This window comes from Pelecanus crispus, chromosome 4, assembly GCF_030463565.1.
Source record: "Pelecanus crispus isolate bPelCri1 chromosome 4, bPelCri1.pri, whole genome shotgun sequence".
Taxonomy (NCBI): Eukaryota; Metazoa; Chordata; class Aves; order Pelecaniformes; family Pelecanidae; genus Pelecanus; species Pelecanus crispus.
Window position 1 is genome coordinate 61001169 of NC_134646.1, and position 19315 is coordinate 61020483.

Sequence of the window (19315 nt, forward strand, 5' to 3'; positions counted from 1 at the left end):
GGAGTTATACCATATGAGTGACTGAATTTTATGGTATCCAATAAAGCGTAAGTGCTGAATGAAGCCAGGGATATTCTTCTGTAGCCAGGGATAGTCACAACACTCTCCTGTGCAGATGCTTCGAAGACTAGAAAGGAGCAATCCATGGCCTTAGTACAATTCTGTTACAACACACCTGAACAGCAGACACAGACCTGGTCCTCAACCATGCTTATTTTTGCTGCTCACAGAGGTACTTTATTTATTATGCAGATACTATTTTATGAAATACTCATGGCAAGCACATTCAAGTGCTCCCAATTCAAATATTACAAGTGTCAACACTGATATAATCTGAAGGGAAAATGCTAGATAAGTCAGGAGTGCAAAAGCGGACTACATCCCTAGAGTGCCTTATAGAAGACTGTTTCTCAAAATTCACACTCTTTACCATAAAAGAACTAAATTGCTTATTTTCCTTATCTAAATTGCAGCAAAGTTTTACCTAGTTTGTCAGAGACAGAAAGATAGTCTGCATATTAATGATAATGTTTAACCAAAACCATTTCTCAATTTAATACCAGCAGCAATTATTAGTGTAAAAGTGATGAAGTATAGTAATAACAACAATCCTTACTAGAATTATGAAAGCTAGAAACCATTTAACAGGTAAATAATTTAAGAACTACACTAAGTACTTGCACTAGTTTAACAAGTTTAATGCAACTGAAAGACCATTAGACAACTCAGGACTGGACTGTTAACCAGCACTTTCTTGCAGTTTATAGTTACACAAGTTTACTATGATAAAACTTGAACTTTATTTAAATTTCATACTAAGTAAAGTGAACTAACCTTAGGACTCGCACACTTCTTTCCTATTAAAGCCAAACTCCTGGAAACAAGCACAGAAGAATGAATGGGAGACTGAGAAGGTTAAAGGATTGGCTAATTCCTACTATCCCTTAGGTCCATGAAGAGCTGGGGTCAGAGGGTACCATCCGGTAGCTGCAGCCTAACCCCTAATCCTAAACTGACTAACACAGTCCTATAAACCAGTGATTGCTCTCTTTCCTCATGTTTTTAAGAGATTACCAAAGACAACCAAACAAGCGTAACACCAACGGAGACCAAGTTTTTTTCTGTTTTCCACTTACTCCCCATATCTTTAGGATTCTGCCAACTGATATGTAGACCATTCACTAGAAATCTGGACTCAACTGGATACATGTTAACATGAAAAAATACCACTAACTGAACACAGCAATGAGCAAGAGATCTTGCCTTCCCTACACAAATATTCTCACTACCAATACTTGGCCAACTCATAGATCTGGTCAAAAGTTCACTAACATTACATGTAAAGTATTCTGAATCACAGATTTAAGTAATATTCATAATACTAGCGCTTATTAGTGTCTACGTAATACTGATCTTAAAAGTGCAATGGTATATTCATAGAACTTGAAAAACAGCTACATGGTTCAGATAAACAGGCGTAGAACTATAAGTAAACTAATAATTTGGAAAGATCACCTTAGAAGCGAGAATAATAAGCCATTTTCTTAAAACTTCCTAGTAAATGCATTTTTTTTTGAGCCAACTATTCCTTAGTTATGTCGTGGTTTAAGCCAGCAGGCAGCTAACCACCACACAGCCCTTCGCTCACTCCCCCCGCAGTGGGAAGGGGGAGACAATCGGAAAAAACTCATGAGTTGAGATAAAGACAATTTAACAGAACAGAAAAGGAAGGGAAAATAATGATAAAAGAATATACAAAAACAGTGATGCACAATGCAATTGCTCACCACCTGCCAACCGATACCCAGCCAGTTCCTGAGCAGTGGCCCTGCCTCCGCCCCCCCCCCGAACTCCCCCAGTTTTTTGTTCAGCATGATGTCATATGGTATGGAATATCCCTTTGGCCACTTTGGGTCAGCTGTCGCCCCATCCCAGATTCTTGTGCACCTCCAGCGTCCTCACTAGCAGGGCAGTATGAGAAGCTAAAAAGTCCCTGGCTTAGTGTAAGCACTGCTCAGCAACAACTAAAACAGCAGTGTGTTATCAACAGTATTCTCATCCTAAATCCAAAACACAGCACTATAGCAGCTACTAGGAAGAAAATTAACTCTATGCCAGCCAAAACCAGGACAGTATCCACCCCCTATTCTATACTATCTGCATCATGCCCAAGTTCTACCCTTTCCAATATATTCCAATTAATCACCACCACTTTTCCTGTCTTTTGATATATACACACAGATATCATTCCCTTAGTCTATGGGCCATTCCTCTAAAATGTCCACTGAGTTCATTCAGTCCATGACTTTGGGCTCCATCTGTCATAACAGCCCTTCAGGGCAGGAGAGATGGTGTGTGGTGTTAGATTGTTGCATGCTGAAGCCACTTCTGGTTCCATCACTGCTGCACTTTGCTCAGTTTCATCAAAATTCATTCTTCATTAATTTGGGTGATTTTTGCTGTGATACCATTGATATGGTATATAGCAACCATAGTAGTGATGATGTACAGTATTATATAGCAATTAACATCACATAAATCATTGGCTATTATCACCCAAAATCAAATCCCCCTGAGGTACACATCGGACTTCCCATCCTCCCGCATCACCCACCAAGCACACCCAGGGTCCCTGAGCAAAAGGAATAACCTGGACTGTCTTCCCCAGCATATGTTTTGTGTGCTACAGGGACTTTATCTCCTTCTACAGTACGTAAAAGTTTTGATTGGACATGGCCAGCTTGATTGGCATATCCTCTAGTGTTGACTAACCACGTGGCCTTTGCTAAATGTGTATCCCAATGTTTGAATGTCCCACCACTCATTGCTCTCAGGGTAGCCTTTAACAGTCCATTGTATCATTCAATTTTCCCAGATGCTGGCGCATGATATACCCATTCAATGTGATACGTGATATACGCACTCAGTGCCGTGCTCTTCGGCCCAGGTGTCTATGAGGTTGTTTCAGAAATGAGTCCCATTGTCTGACTGTTCTTTCTGGGGTGCCACGTCTCCGTAAGACTTGCTTTTCAAGGCCCAAGATAGTGTTCCAGGCGGTGGCATGGAGCACAGGTTATGTTTCCAGCCATCCGGTGGTTGCTTCCACCATGGCAAGCACATAGCACTTGCCTTGGCGGGTCTGTGGGAGCATGGTATAATCAATCTGCCAGGCCTCCCCATATTTATATTTCAGCCATCGTCCTCCATACCAGAGAGGCTTGAACCGTTTGGGCTTGCTTGACTGCAGCACATGTTTCACATTCATGGATAACCTATACAATAGTGTCCATGGTCAAGTCCACCTCTCGATCACAAGCCCATCTAGATGTTGCATCTCTTCCTTGGTGGCCTGAGGTGCCATGGACCCACTGAGCTGTAAATAATTCACCCTTATGTTGCCACTCCAGATCTACCTGAGCCACTTCAATCTTAGCAGCCTGATCCACCCGCTGGTTGTTTCGATGTTCTTCAGTGGCCTGACTCTTGGGTACATGAGCATCTACGTGATGTACTTTCACAACCAGGTTCTCTACCCAGGCAGCAATATCTTGCCACAATGCAGCAGCCCAGATGGGTTTGCCTCTGTGCTGCTAGTTGCTCTGCTTCCATTGCTGCAACCATCCCTGCAGGGCATTTGCCACCATCCATGAGTCAGTATAAAGCACTAGGCACTTTTCTTAGTCAGCAATGCCTAAAGCTAGCTGGATGGCCTTTACTTCTGCTAATTAGCTCAATTCCCCTTCTCCTTCAGAAGTTTCTGTGACTTGTTGTATGGGACTCCATACAGCAGCCTTCCACCTCTGATGCTTTCCCACAAGATGACAGGACCCATCAGTGAACAGCACACATTGCTTTTCATTTTCTGGCAGTTTATTACACAGTGGGGCCTCCTCAGCACGAGTCACCTCCTCCTCTGGCGATATTCCAAAATCTTTGTCTTCTGGCCAGTCCACGATCACTTCCAAGATTCCTGGGTGACTGGGATTTCCTATTCAAGTCTGTTGTGTGATCAGTGTGACCCACTTACTCCATGTAGCATCAGTTGCATGATGTGAAGAAGGGATCCACCCTTTGAACATCCAGCCCAGCACCGGCAGTCGGGATGCCAGGAGGAGCTGTGGTTCAGTACCAACCACTTCCGAAGCAGCTCGAACCTCTTCATATGCTGCCAGTATCTCTTTCTCAGTTGGAGTATAGCGAGCCTCAGATCCTTTGTATCCTCGACTCCAAAACCCTAGGGGTCAACCTTGAGTCTCCCCTGGTGCTTTCTGCCAGAGGCTCCAGGTAGGGCCATTCTCCCCAGCTGTGGTGTAAAGCACATTCTTTACATCCTCCCCTGCTTGGACTGGCCCAAGGGCTACTGCATAAACTATCTCCCGTTTAATTTGTTCAAAGGCTTGTCATTCCTCAGGGCCCACTTGAAATCGTTCTGCTTCCAGGTCACTTGATAGAGAGGGCTTATGATCAGACTGTAATTTGGAATATGCATTCTCCAAAAACCCACAATGCCCAAGAAAGCTTGCATTTTCTTTTTGCTAGTTGGTGGGAACATAGCTGTTATTTTGTTGATCACATCCGCTGGGATCTGATGACATCCATCTTGCCGTTTTATTCCTAAAAACTGGATCTCCTGTGCAGGTCCCTTGACCTTACTTCGTTTTATGGCAAAACTAGCCTTCAGAAAGATTTGGACTATTTTCTTTCCCTTCTCAAAAACTTCTGCTGTATTGCCCCACACAATGATGTCATCAATGTATTTCAGGTGTTCCAGAGTCTCAGCCTGTTCCAGTGCCATCTGGATCACTCCATGCCAAATGGTAGGCCTGTGTTTCCACCCCTGGGGCAGTCGATTCCAGGTGTACCAAACACCCCTCCAAGTGAAAGCAAACCATGGCCTGCACTCTACTGCCAAAGGGATTGAGAAAAATGCATTAGCAGTATCAATTGTAGCATACCACTTGCCTGCCTTTGACTCCAGTTCGCATTGAAGTTCTAGCATGTCTGGCACAGCAGCACTCAGCAGCAACGTGACTTCCTTCAGGGCACAATACTCTACTGTTAGTCTCCACTCTCCATTAGACTTTTGCACTGGCCATATGGGACTATTAAAGGATGAGTGAGTCTTACTCATCACTCCTTGCCTCTCCAGTCGACACATCAGCTTATGGATTGGAATCGGGGAGTCTCGGTGCAGTATTGCCACTGGTGCACTGTTGCGGTGGTGATTGGCACCTGTTGTTCTTCAACCCTCAGCCACCCTACAATAGAAGGGTCCTCCGAGAGACCAAGCAAAGTAGACAGCTGTTTAATTTCCTCCGTCTCCAAAAGCCCACCGGTACCCTTTTGGGTCCTTGAAATACCCTTTCCTGAGGTAGTCTATGCCAAGGATGTACAGAGCCTCTGGGCCAGTCACAATGGGGTGCTTCTGCCACTCATTCCCAGTTAGGCTCACTTCGGCCTCCAATATGGTTTTAGCTGTTGGGATCCCCCTGTCACTCCAGGAATACAGATGGGTTCTGCCCCTGTATAGCTTGATGGCATTATGGTACACTGCACCGGTGTCCACTAGAGCCTTATACTCCTGTGGGTCTGATGTGCCAGGCCATCAAATCCACGCAGTTCAGTAAACCCAGTTGCCCCTTTCCTCCACCTAGCTGGAGGCAGGGCCCCTCTTGTCCTGGTCATAGTATTTGTTACTCACTTCTTGTAAATATGAATCAGAAGTCCCTTTATTAAGATTGGAAGTATGATCAGCTCTTCTACTCTGTCTGGGGAACTGTCCACTGGAAACTGGAGCAGTAATTTTCCTCGAAGAACCCACTTTTGTGATTGTTTTTCCTTGTAACTCATGTACCCATGCCTCTAGGGTCAAAGTAGGTTTTTCATCTCACTTCCTCATGTCCTCTCCATGGTTATGCAGATAAAACCACAGGGTGGCCTGTGGCGTGTATCCACTATATCCTCTCTCCTGAGCAGAGGAATTCCTAATAGCTGAGACACTGGTCTGTACAGGTGGGGAGTAGGGCATATCCTGTTTGAATTGCTGGAACTCCCGGGACAGTTTCTCCACAGCCAAGAAGAGGCAGGAAGAGAGACTTTCTTCATATTGCTGGAACTGGCCAGCCAATTCATCCGCCGTTTGTCCCTCTCTGTCTTTCCAGGTCGTCACTGCCAATGAGTGGGCATACGACGATGGTGCACTCTGTACAAACTTCCGCCACGTGGGTTGCATGCACTTGACTTCATCTGGATCTTTGGATAACTGCTTGATGTCCAGGTCACCATAAATCACCTGCAGCATGGCTAATTCCCTCATGGTTCTCTCCATGGTGGTCCACTTGCCTGGGTGACATGTAACATCTTCCTTGAAGGGATACCTTTCCTTCACACCTGATAGGAGCTGCCTCCAGAGGCTGAGGGCTTGTGCCCCTTTTCCAATTGCTCTGTCAGTGCCCCCTTCTCTAGAAAGGGATCCCAGCTGCTTGGCTTCCCAACCCTCTAACTCCAGGCTACCGGCCCCATTATCCCAGCATCGGAGCAGCCAGGTGAGAACATGCTCACCTGGACAACAGCCAAAGTCTTTTCGCATATCTCACAGCTCACTCAGGGATTGGGATCAGGTGGTTACCACCTTGTTTAGGAGTCCTGCCTCTTCTTCCTCCTCTTCTCATGATGGCCCTGCTTCAGAGTAGCCTGCCTCGTCCACTCCTTTGTCCTTCCCCTTCTTAGCAGGGGTTTCTTCCCTTACTAGACAAGCTGACTTTCGCATCCAATATTTCTTCTTGTGCATAGGGGCAACTGATACCAGCACAGGTTGGTTCTCTGGTTCAGTCACAGTGCCTGTCACTGGGGCTAGAGGAGCCGCAGTGCCTGTCATTTTGTCACCAGATCCAGAGACCCTCTCTTCCCCTTGAGGGTTTTGAATAGTGTTGAATAGGGCTTGGTAGGCATGGGCCAGGCCCCAGCACATTGCAGCAATTTGTGTCTCGCTGGAATTGCCAGGGTGACAGCATACTTTTTCCAAGTATTTTACTAGTTTTTAAGGATTCTGCACTTGTTCAGGGGTGAAGTTCCAAAACGCTGGAGGTGCCCACTGTCCTAGGTACTTGCCCATGCTACTCCACACACTCTGCCACTCATAACTATCCAGCCTCAGGGCAGATCTCTGGGTGGTATTCTTAAATAGTTGTTTAACCTTAAACAAGACCTGAAACACATTCAGGAAACACAGCAATAGGAACATGCCAGTCTGAACATCCTGAGGTTATTCAAAATTCTCAAGAGCTGTTGTAACTAGCCTGGAGGAGAAGGGGAAGGTGAAGGAGAAGAAGAAAGTGTCCCCCTTTATCTCCCCCATAAATTGGCTCTCCAGGGAGAAAAGGTAAAGAGTGTAATTATTAATAGCTTCCAAGAGATGGTTCCCGAAGTATGGAGATGATGGCAATGCTGAGTGCAAATATCATATTAGTCTCATGACCAGTAATTTTATCGAATCATAAGCCAGTGTTACCCAGTACAGCAAAGTGATAACCTTAATCCAGCCTCCTGAGATGATAAAGAGCACAACAGGGAACATATACAGCAAGTACGGTGTTACATAGCACAACTCTGAGAACAAGCACAACAACTCAGAGCAAATAAATCAACATTGTGACCAGCGACTATTAAGCTAATAATGAATGCCTAGAACTGGCGGGGCAGTATGAGAAGCTGAAAAGTCCCTGGCTTAGTGTAAGCACTGCTCAGCAACAACTAAAACAGCAGTGTGTTATCAACATTATTCTCATCCTAAATCCAAAACACAGCACTATACCAGCTACCAGGAAAAAAAATTAACTCTATCCCAGCCAAAACCAGGACAAGTTACCAAAAAAGTGACTTATGTACAAACTCATTTGAAGGCAAAGATCTACAGACCCATTCGGCATTATTTTCCAGTACAAACTGGAAGATATAACCAAACACACCATAAATGGAATTAAGAAAACTAAAGATGCACAGTAATGGCATTTCAGTATCCTTTTTACATAATTATAGCAAACAGGTCTAAACTTTGTCTTGCCTAAAATCACAGGCATGGCTTGAAATACACAGTAGACAAAATTCTTTTTGGCAACGTACAAAGGATCTCACAAAACAACTATTTTAAAGTTAAGATGATCTTCACATTTCAGAGAAATGCAGCTTAAAGAAGCATTATGGATCTCATATCTGTTCCACCTTCAGGATTCCAACCCAGAAACTGTTCAACCTAAAAACCCTGACAGCTTTGCATCTACCAGAAAAACCCAGCCTCTGATTTGAAGAGGAAGAGGATTCATTATTGTCTTACAATAGTGGAAACTTCTGAACTAAAAAGTCTACTTTAAAATTCTTCAATTTGTTTACAGGGGAAAGTTTTCACCAGGCGTAGCAACAGAGTTGGAGCCTCTGTCTGTATGTTTCCTTTCACAAACAGAAAAAACACAGTAATTAAAAAACCAAACTTATACTAGAAATATAGAGTCATGTAGGAAGAGACACCTGGGTGGCCTCTAGTCCTACCCCCAGCTCAAAGCAGGTCCAACGAGAGCAGGTTGCTCAAGAACTTCGTGAGTTTTGTGGAATCTCTATCCTTGGAGATGTTCAATCTCGCTGGTCAATCTGTTTAAATGTTTGACTACTATCACGGTATTTTTTTTTCCCCCCAGTGTCTAGTCAGAATTTCCCATGTTCCAGCTCATGTCTGTTGCCCCTCATCCTATCCTCATGCACTTCTGAGACAAATCTGGCTCTTCTCTAGAGCCTTTCAATAGGTATTTGTGGATGACAAGAAGATGTCCCTTTGAACAGTTCTCTCAACAATGTCAGTTGTCTCACCTTCTCCTCACACATCACATGCTCCAGCCCTTTAACCACCTTGATGGTGTTCTGCTGGGCTCCAGTGTATCAATGTCCTACACAGGAAAGTCCAAAACTGGACACAGTCCACTAGATATGGTCTCATAAGCACAGAAGTGAAGAATCACTTCTCGCAACCCACTGACTACATTCTTGCTAATGCAACCCAGTATGTGGTTGGGCTTCTTTGCCACAAGAGCACTGCTGAATCATGTTCAACTTGCTCTCCACTACGTCATGCAGGTCTTTTTCTGCTAGCCTGCTTTGCTTCCAGTCAGTCTCCAGTCTGTATGTACTGATGCATGGTGTTATTTCCTCCCAGATGCAGGACTTGGTACCTACCTCTGCTGAACTTCAAAAGGTACCTGTCAGCCCGTTCATTTCTCCAGCCTACTAAGACCCCTTTGCATAGCAGCCCTGCGCTCCAATACACTGATGCCCCCCACCATCACTTTTTTATCATATGCAAGCCTTCTAAGAGGTACCAGAGATTGGTACCAATAAAATAATGTCAGTTTAGAAGTTTTCATCTTTACGCCCTTTTAACTTTACACCTTTTAATTAACTAGGCACACTCTAGCTTTGTTCAAACAAACAGTCCCACTGCACTCACTAAACCTCTACAGACTTCAATGAGACTATTCTTACGAATCAAAAGTTAAGCATATGTATTAGCAGAAAATAGACACTGTTTAAAAAAAAAATAATCTGTTGCTGATTCAGGAGCCATAATAGAAGACATCTCATTCTTATATATCTGCATTGGTCCTACATGATAAATGGGGAAGAACAACAAGCATCCACAACTTCCAACAGGCCTTTCTAGTAACACTAAAGCAAAATTACTACTAAAAGTTTCCATCTTAGTGTATTCAACTTCCAGCACCCAAGACTGCCCAAATATAAACAAAGTAATGAACTTTTTCTGAGTCTGAAGATTAAATGCTTATGGCTTTTCCAAATAGCAAGAAAAATGCCATTTAGCATCTTACTATGAACTGACACAAATCACAAGACCACTAAAGGCAATGATAAAAGCAAACACCAGAGCTACTCACCAGAACTCTAAAAGCCTAAGAAGGAACATGGTATGGCAGACTACCATTACCTTTCCCTTCTCCCTTTCTCCTATAAATCACAAAAACACATAGCAGGCTCCAAAACAAATACCCACTTTCTTCTTGGAAATGAAGTACTTCAAAATTTTGCCATTAACCTACTGTCTCCACTTGAATGCTATTTTGGATTTAAGCAAGTTACAAATTTTAACTGCTACTTCAGTTATCTGCTCATGCAGATATGCACATTCCATAACTGCGGTTGAGTTTAATTTATTCTCAGCTCTATCTGGGTTTACCTCCCATCCAGATAAACCCCTCCCTCTTGATATTCGTAAGAGAAGAACATTTTCTGGTAGAGATACCAGCAACTCTCTTCTCACTAGGAGGAAGCTATGTTTCCCAATGTGTTACCTTCTGTACCAGCACAGTGGTTTCACTGTAAGGTGTATATTAGCCTCTGACTTAGAGATGGCCAGAAAACACCTTACATTTCTACATGATAAAAGGAACTGGATGGACAATTAAACTTTGAATTGTTCAATGCTAGCATAATGTAATTTCTTTAAAGCGTAACACTGATGCTCCCTTAAAATATGAAAGCAAGTCACGCATTTAACATACCTGATGAACTACAACCACTTCTCAGCATCAGTCTTTAAGTGACCACAAGATTTTTCAACATGTTTCTATTCATTATTAAATGCCAGACAAATTCTTCCTCTCATAAGAGAGCTGCTGATAAACAGAGGGCCGGTAAGGATATGGCTACCCACTGCAGCATTCCAGTAACTCTACTCTGAAATCCAGCTAACCTTCACCAAAGCCTTCTCCACTTATCCAAAGTGGGATATTATTCTCCCTCCACCTATTTACTGGTTTCTCCACCATGTTACAGCCTCATACTTTTGTTCAAAATATGTTTTGCAGCTCTAGAATTTCAGCCCACAAAACCAACAAGATAACAGATTAATGAAATGACAGAACAAGAAAAGAGATAAAGTTGAGCAACTGATGCCTTCCCTAGACTAGGATTTGGAGTATGATCTGATTTAAATGTACTGCTTACTCATTTTAAAATTCTAATACAAGCACAGTACAGTACCCTTAACACATATTTAACCAGTCAAGTTACTACCTACACTAACTTAACAGCTTCATCTTTGTTAAAGATGCAGTACCTCATCTACCTTAGAATTTTAAAGTGCCTTCCACACACAAAGGTAGAAAGTTCTACTTAAATCATACTTTGGAGAGCACTGCTGAGAAAGAAATTGCTGTTAGTTTAATCTATTTAATTCTAATACTAAAGAGATGCAAAGTTTACTCTCTTAAATACACAATATCCCACTTAAGTTAATGTGTAGGGCTTATAATAAAACTAGAAATAATAAAGCAAGCAGAGGAAAAAATGCTTCTGCTGCTCAAGTGTGAAAAGACTTTAAATGCTTTTTCAAAATATGCAAGGAAGCCCCAGACTCAGCTTAAAAAAATTAAAAATCCTTCATATCTCATCTGTAAAAAAAAAAAGAGCAAGACAATCTAAAATTCACATTTTAGTCATTTCCCAGAAATGCCATTTAAGTCAAAGAAACAGAAAGCACTAAGTAACATTGAAAGTATATGTAGTCATATGAATAGCAAGGACCCATAGCATCCTTGTCCAAGGATCCATAGATCCTCTTCCACAGCAAGAATAAACACACTTTTCAGAACTCTTTCTTCACTGCTATTTGGAAGCAAAATTTGGTGCTTCCAATACGTACTTCAAATGCAGAGGGAATTAATTGCCATCCAGCTGCTCCCTTTTAAAAACATTTCTGGTTCCACTACTCTATTTCAGCCCAAAAGTGAGTACTAGAAGACTACAGAGAACAAACTTCCTATGTACTTTTTCCAAGTGTGCCTGCCCCCTCCCCCAGGCATTTGTGCTCATACTGCATCTGCAAGGAAACAGGGGAGCTGCTCTTCATGTTCAGGTGTAGCTCAAAGCATCAAATCAAGAATAATTTAAATGCAGATAATGTGAGCCACTTTGCCATTTTTTCCTTCGTGATTTGTAGTATTTGGTTATACCTCCATTCACCATCTCACTCCATATGTCTTCATGCTCAGTGGTACTGACAATAGTTTGCCTTTGAATGTACAGACATTCACAAAAAACTTTGCTTGTAACTTAGACGACCACTAAGTAATGCTGAAATTTTGCATTCAAGACAGGGGAGTTAGTGTATCCTGCAAACAGCAATTTTATACATACTGCTGTGTCAGTGTAACACTCATATGTAGCTTGCCAAAGGCAGAAAAAAGAAGAAATATCAAACTCTTCTGTATTGTAATTTTAAAATTCCGTAATTTTAGTTTCATAAGAATTGTGGTCTGATTTCTGGAAAGCTCTAGGCAGCTTAAAGGCTATTTCATAATATCATTTATTTCCAGCATTCTGTACTGAGCCCTTCAATGCACAGACTAAACAAGCAGGAATAGTGAAAAATGTGCTCACTAGATCCAACCTTTACAGTAAGAAAATTTAGCATGGATCTCCCTCAAAACCTATCTAAGTGAAGGTTTCTTTTTTTCTACATAAACCAAAGGAAAAGGGTCTTGAAGCCTTTCAAATAAAGACCTCTTTGTTCCCACAATATCAGCTGGTTATACGGCATACAAGGTCCAGATTTTCTAGCTTCGATGTAAAGGTAGCCACCTAGAAATTTCTCTTAGTTTACATGCAATTCTGTATTTGCTGGCAAAATCAGCCTGGGCTCTGGAGGTAGCTGTAAAACAAGGCCCTTACATTTTTCTAGGGGCTAGTTCAAGCTGCATAGCAACACTTAATTTAAAAGCACATCAACTACTGCTACCCTAAACACGTTTTCCTTAAGCCATTAGTATCTTCCAAAAATTATCCTCTTGATTTTTCCTCTGTGAATATGTCCAGATTTCTAAAACACCAGCTTCACGAGTTACATATTCACATTAATATTTCACAAGCATCTAACCTGCAACATCATCCCAAGTAGGACGACAATGACGACACAACCATTAAAACCCATCTGGCTGACGTCCACCAACTCAGATACAGACACGGCGAAAGCTGTATGGATGCAACCCTGCAAACGCCGCTACACGCCCCCCCCCCAAAGCGATCAGAACTTCTTTCATGTCCCCCCGAAAGCAGCCAGCTTCTCTTACTGACCACCACATACCTCAGAACGTACTGTTCAGGAAAGGAGGCAAGGTGATTGAAAGGAGCGAGGCTTTAAAAGCATCCACCTGAAGGCGAGCAAGCCCGCAGTGGGATGAAGGAAGTTCTGTATTAAAGTAACCTAAATAAACAGGGATGTACTTGCACCCCTTGAACAAAAAGGGATTGCAGCCGTGCTCCGCAGCCTCAGGCGCCGGCCGGCCAGCGGGCCGAGCGGGAGGCGAGGTGCGGGCTCGCCGCCCCCCGGCCCAGCCCCCGCCGCTCGCTCCGCCGCCCCCCGGCCCCCACGCAGGAGCCCCTCGCCGGCCCGGCGGCGCGTGGGCCTGCCCGCGCGCGGGCGGCGGCACTCACGCGCCTGCGGAGGGACGCGGGGCGCCCCGCGCCGGCCAGGCCCCGCCCCGCCGCCTCCGGCCTGGCGGCGCGCTCCCGGGCATCGGCCGCCCGCCGCCGCCGCTGCCGCTGCCGGCGGGGACCCTCGCCGGGGGCCGGCCTGCCCGGCCTCCTCGGGCCGCGCCGCGCCCCCCGCCGCCGCCGCCGCCGCCACCACCACACTTCCTGGGCCCGGCCCGCCGGCCCCGCTCCCCCCTCGGGCCGCCGGCGGCTCCCGCTGCCCGCTGGGGGAGGGGCTCCGCGGCCCCCTCCTCCCCCCTCCCGGCGGCTGGCGGGTCCCGTCTCCCCGGGAATCGCCATTCCCCTCCCCGAGGCCGTGGGACGGGCCCACCCCCAGCGCGGGGAGGTGGGGCCGAGGGGGAAGCGGGGTCCCCGCGCAGGCCGGCGGGGCGCCCGCACCTTCCCCCGCTGCCCACACTCACGGACACACACACACACGGGGAAGGGTGGCGGCGGCGCGCTCGGGGGAGAGGCTCTGACCTCCTCGCTCTTCAGCACCTCCTTGAACTCCCGCTTGATCCTCTGCACCGCGATGTTAGCCATCTCCGCAGCGGGCACCCACTCGCCGCTGCCTCCGAGCCGGGCCCAGCGAGCTCCGCCGCCGCTCTCGCTGGATAACTCCCGGCCCCACCAAAATGGCGCCGGCGCCGAGCATGCGCGCTGGGGCAGCCGGCTCTGCCGCCGCCGCTCAGGAGGGGCCGCCGTGTGCGCGGAGCGGAGCGGGCACCGGGGCTCCCCGACGGTGGGGGCCGAGCGCTGGCCGGCGGCGGCATGCGCTCTCGGCCTCCTCCCCTCCGCTGCCCCCGAGGGAAGGATGCCGCCGCCGCCCCCTGAGGAGGCGCGGGCGTTTCGCCCTGCTCGCCGCCCGCCCCGGGAGACACCAGCCCGCCCGCCGCCGCTCGCCGTGTCATGGCCGGGCGGGCTCCCCGCGGCGCCCGGCCAGAGCCTGAGGAGCAATGCCTGCGGGCAGAGCCCTGCCGCTGGCGGGCCCCGGGGCAGAGTGGAGGCGGTTCTGTTGTCACGGCTCCCGCCGAGGGGAGCGCGGCCTCCCCGGCCCGGCCCGGCCCGGCCCGGCCATGTGCCCGCAGCAGGGGGGAGCCCTGAGGCCGCGGGCCGGGGAAGGGGGGACGGGGTGCCCTCGGGAGGGCTGAGCCGGCAGCTGGGCCGGGGCCGGGGTCGGGGCGAGGTAGCAGGGGAAAACTGAGGTGTCCCTGCGGAACCAGCTGGCTCAAGGAGCAGCTGACATCTTCTGGTGAGGTCCCTGAGCAAAAATAACCAGGGGCGGTTTCACACGCCTTGAGAATCTGCTCAACCTGCCCATACAGCAGCTCCCATCTATTTTTTTTTCCCCTTATGCTCGCTGGAGAAAACTGCAGTTCCCGACACATGGCCCTCAGCTCCTTGCCCTCTTCCCACCCTCGCTCTTCCCTCCGGGACCCTCCTGCCTCCCCACACGGGACAGGGGGAACCCACCGGCCCCGCAGGCCCGGGAGCAGGCAACTCTGCCTAAGAAACTGTTTCTTTTTACGGATTCTGCTACAAGATTTTAAAAGTAGAGTAAACGGTGAATGTCAGTCCTGTCTAATGGACTGTTACATTTTATTGCAGAAGCAAACATGGCAAGCCACGGATGTTACTCTGTCTAGAAAACAGAAATAGGATACCAGTAACCATCCCTGCTAGTCTGAGGTGCGCAAAATACGGTATGGCATGGAATACCATAGATAGATTTTCAGAGGGGAACGCGAGATTGCATTTACAACTGTTGTTTATTCAGGAACTGGAGGCTTTCAAGACATTAAGGTCTACAGAAAGATTATAGTGCCGCCTCTTAACGGTGCGGTGCAAGGCAATGCGCAACACAGACATTTATCTCAACAAATGTCTACTCCTGGTATGGCTGTCATCTGCAAGTGCTGTTTATTTATCTCCTTTAGTATACACAGCATTTTGACTCCTAAATACACAACAAAGAAAGTACAGGCCCAACCGATAAAAAACAATCTGGCAACTATATGCAGATGCATATAGTCCTTTTCCTGTGTGTGTTTACTCTTCACCTGTGGTTTGACTGGAAAAAGTCCATTTTCCTGCAAGAATGTTGTACCATGTGCATCTGTTCATCAAATTAGGTCTTCAGACCAAAACTTGTTTTTAATGCAGTACACAATGTAGTTTTTCAGCTGAGGTTTTCAGTACCTTTTTGAGAAGGACCATTTTCCATTAGGCCTGATTTCATTTTAATGACTTCTAGTGTGAACTTGGGCCTTCATCTTCAGAATAACTTAGACATGTAAGTCCCACTGATGTGTCTTAAGTTCCTTTTGAGGAGGTAGGCCGTGGCTTCTCCGAGCCTTGGTCTCTCACCTGTTAAATAAGGGTAGTAACTCTTCTCTGCCTCTTAGAGCTTATAGATGAAAGTTAGGTTTATGGTGTGCTGAGCTCCTATTGAGTACTATAGACAAAAATTATAAAGGTAGTGCATATAATCTCCGGGTTAAATGCCACATGTCTTTTCAGACAGGTCACAGAAAGAAGCTGAGCTTCTAAAATTCAGATTTTGCTCTGAATGGAGTGGAAAACATGACCTTTATCAGGTGTCAGAATCCTTTGTGTTCCTGTGAGTATGCTTGTATGTTACAGGTAGTAGACATCCAGTAACAGCCACAGTAAAGGGCAATGATTTTGCCTGGTTTGTATCTAGGTTCATTTTCATGTGCTCATTTGGATTACACATGTCAGAGTCTGTTACTGCAGAAAGCAAATCAAATTAATATGAATTACTGTATCTCTTTTCCTTAGTATACCCCACTCCTTTCCCTTGTCCTTAAATAGGCATCTTTCTCTTACAGCTGTTTCATATTCACCGTATACTGTGTTCATTTTCTCTTTGGTAAAAGATAGATATAGAAAGGCTTTTTTTTTGGGGGGGGGGGGTAGAATAGAATAGTGGCGAGTTTTGCCAGGATTAAAATACTGCATAAAAATCAGTACCTTATGTAACCAGCATACTGGGGTTATCATTGTATACCTCCTATACTGTTTTACACTTTACTGTACTTTACTATTTTACAGAATACTCTACAGGGTTTGAGGCCAGAACAGGACCACAGACTAGCAGTCTTTGAATAGGTGTTTTGGGTTTTGGTTTTGGTTTGGTTTAGGGTTTGTTTGTGGATTTTTTTTTTTTTTTTTTTTTTTTTGTGAAATAAGAAAATGCTTAGAAAAAATGAGAACATAGCCTCTCTGTGCGATTTCAGTAACTTCTATGTCTGACTTCATAACATATTTTATAGTATCTTGATAATATAGTCCTGTGTCTATCCTCTGAATTAAGTTCTCATTAGTCTTTCACCCTTAGAAAAATCCATGCACAAAATGTAAAACTGTAGTCTGTTGAACATAGTTGGCTCACATTTTGAATTACAAAATTTTGTTGTATATCTGATTTCAGAAGACAGTTTTTTCATTGATCCCATCATCAATTTAGCCTTATACCAAACAGTTCTTTCAATAGCAGCTTTCACAAACTGGCTGCAAATTGGTCTATACTTTTGCCCATTGGTGTTTATCATAAATAATAGAGTGGGAGATAAAATTCTGGGTATCCACACATTGTTAAGTATGTTTGGCGTATAGCTTTGAAATACTTCTGGGAGTGGGAGCGGGAAATATGGTGTATTAAATGAAGTTCAAACTACGTAAGATTACTGCAGGAGGAAATTTTATAGGATCAATGCCTATAAAGTAAGCTCTTAATATGGAAAGGCTGCCAATATTCATTAGCTGATGCTAGGATAACCAAACATCCTAAACACTGTATCATTTCCCATGCAATATGGGAAATATTGTCTATCCTACAATCTATACATAGAAAACAATTCCCCACATTTTCATGGAAAAGTGGCTATTGTTCATGCAGAAATTGCACATGTTGGACTCACTTGCCATACGTACAGTACAGTCAGCGTGTGCATGGCTCATCTGTCTGAGACTATGGATGCCCCCCAACCCCAGTATACTGCCTGGGGACTCCAAGATGCTTATGGCAGCACTAAGTATGATTAAATTTCTGTTCTTCAAGTTAAGATTCTTGGTCATCTTTTTCTCATTTCCATATTTTCCTGATTTTATTCTGTTCATATCAATAGGATATTTTTCTCTTAGAATGACTCAGAGAGAATTTGGGATTACTGAGATTGTTCCCTGTGATTAGAAGAAAATGCCATTTTTGAAACTATAACTTTCCAGCATGCAACATTTTGTTCCTCTTTCACTGCTTTGTGTCAAAACTTCCCCTCTCCTCATCTTGACCGCTTTAGTTTAGAAAAATCAAAAATGTCAGGCATGATCTTCTCTCATCGTTGCTGGAGGATTTCTTATTGGAGAGGAGAGATGTCTCAAGAGACCTGCATATTGATTTCAAACACTTTAGAAACAGGGGTTGAACCTGTAACACATTTTTAATTCTTATTTTGTTTATTTCATGAGGCATCCATACGAGGATTAACTTTACAGGCTGTATTAGTATTAGATGGTATGCACCTTGCATTTAAATGTTCATATGCTCATCTATGATAATGCTTTATTTAAAAAAATCAGCAACAAATAATATTCATAAAACAAGGCTATTTTTAAATTTAACCCTCATTTTCCACCAAACTTACACCAACAGCTCTCTTTCTGTCATCCCAGTTTTTAACAGAGAGGCCTACATGCCAGAAGTTGTCTTTTTAATCTGCGTGTCATTTAGCACATTTCGGAGTCTATGAGAATAAATTTAGCCTGCACGTTTATTGTCTGTCGTATTGCGTTCCTGTTGTGGCAGCGTCTGGATGACTCAACTCATTCCACAGATTAGCTTTATCATACAAATAACCAACTGGTTGTGCAAGTCGACCGAGTTTTAAGTTGTCATCCGAACTTTCCTGTCCCTCCTATACGTGCCCACGTCCGGTTGCGTGGCCAGGTGTAAGAGTGCCCTCTCCTGGGTGGAACAGGGCAGATTGGCTCGCTGGCGTGAGACGGGTCCCTCCGTTGGGCAGCTCTATTGCCTCACAAAGGGCTCATGCCGCTGCTGCTGCCTTGTCCAGTCTTTCCTGTGGAGGTCTTGAGGAAGAGCATGTAGGAGTTCTGCAGGCAGAAGTGCTTAAAACAGTAGAAGAGAAATTGTTCGGAGTTCCTGGTAGAGAGAGGTGGTATTCACTCACGACATCAGCACTTTCCAAATCGTATTTTTCATGCCATTAGCAGCTTAAATATATATGCTTAAAGAGGCAGTAAGTGTACTAACTAAACGTCAGAGTCATCCGAAGTCATTCAGTTTGGATTCCTATGATGCAATTCATCTTAGTGGAGTTAGATCAGAAATTAATTCAGCTATTGATTTTACATCCATCAATCTATGGCTTAAACAAGATTTAGCAACGTTTTCATTAAATAATGCATGTGCAGAAATTTCTGGTAGTTTAATAGTAACACCCTATTGTTCTTCACTTGTTAAGGGCTTTTATTAGAAATTGACTGGACACCCTGGCCTTTTCATTAATTTGGTGGCCTAGCAATATCTTCTAAATTAATGTTACATCTGAACCTGATGGTTTTGGTAGGAAAACCTAGACACAAACAGCCCCAATGTTGTTAAGTCTGTTAGCAAAAGTATTGGGTTTTTAAACTTCTGCTTCTTTGTGAAGGAGTGATTTTCAACTGGTGGTACATACACCTTGGGATCTAGAGGCCATTACTGTGGGTTCATGAATGGCAAAAAAAAAAAAGAAGAAAA

At 44.8% G+C, this 19315-nt stretch overlaps 1 protein-coding gene across 4 annotated transcripts in view; it reads right to left on the bottom strand.

The window, feature by feature from the left end:
- The window catches only part of UBE2K (ubiquitin conjugating enzyme E2 K), a 50906-nt gene extending 36786 nt beyond the window's left edge, over nucleotides 1-14120 (bottom strand). For all 4 annotated transcript variants that reach the window (XM_075709073.1, XM_075709074.1, XM_075709072.1 and 1 more), the window contains exon 1: nucleotides 14014-14120. In XM_075709073.1, the coding sequence (XP_075565188.1) occupies nucleotides 14014-14076 (63 nt within the window). In that variant the 5' untranslated portion in view covers nucleotides 14077-14120. The remainder of the gene's footprint in view (nucleotides 1-14013) is intronic.
- Nucleotides 14121-19315: the final 5195 nt, after the last annotated feature.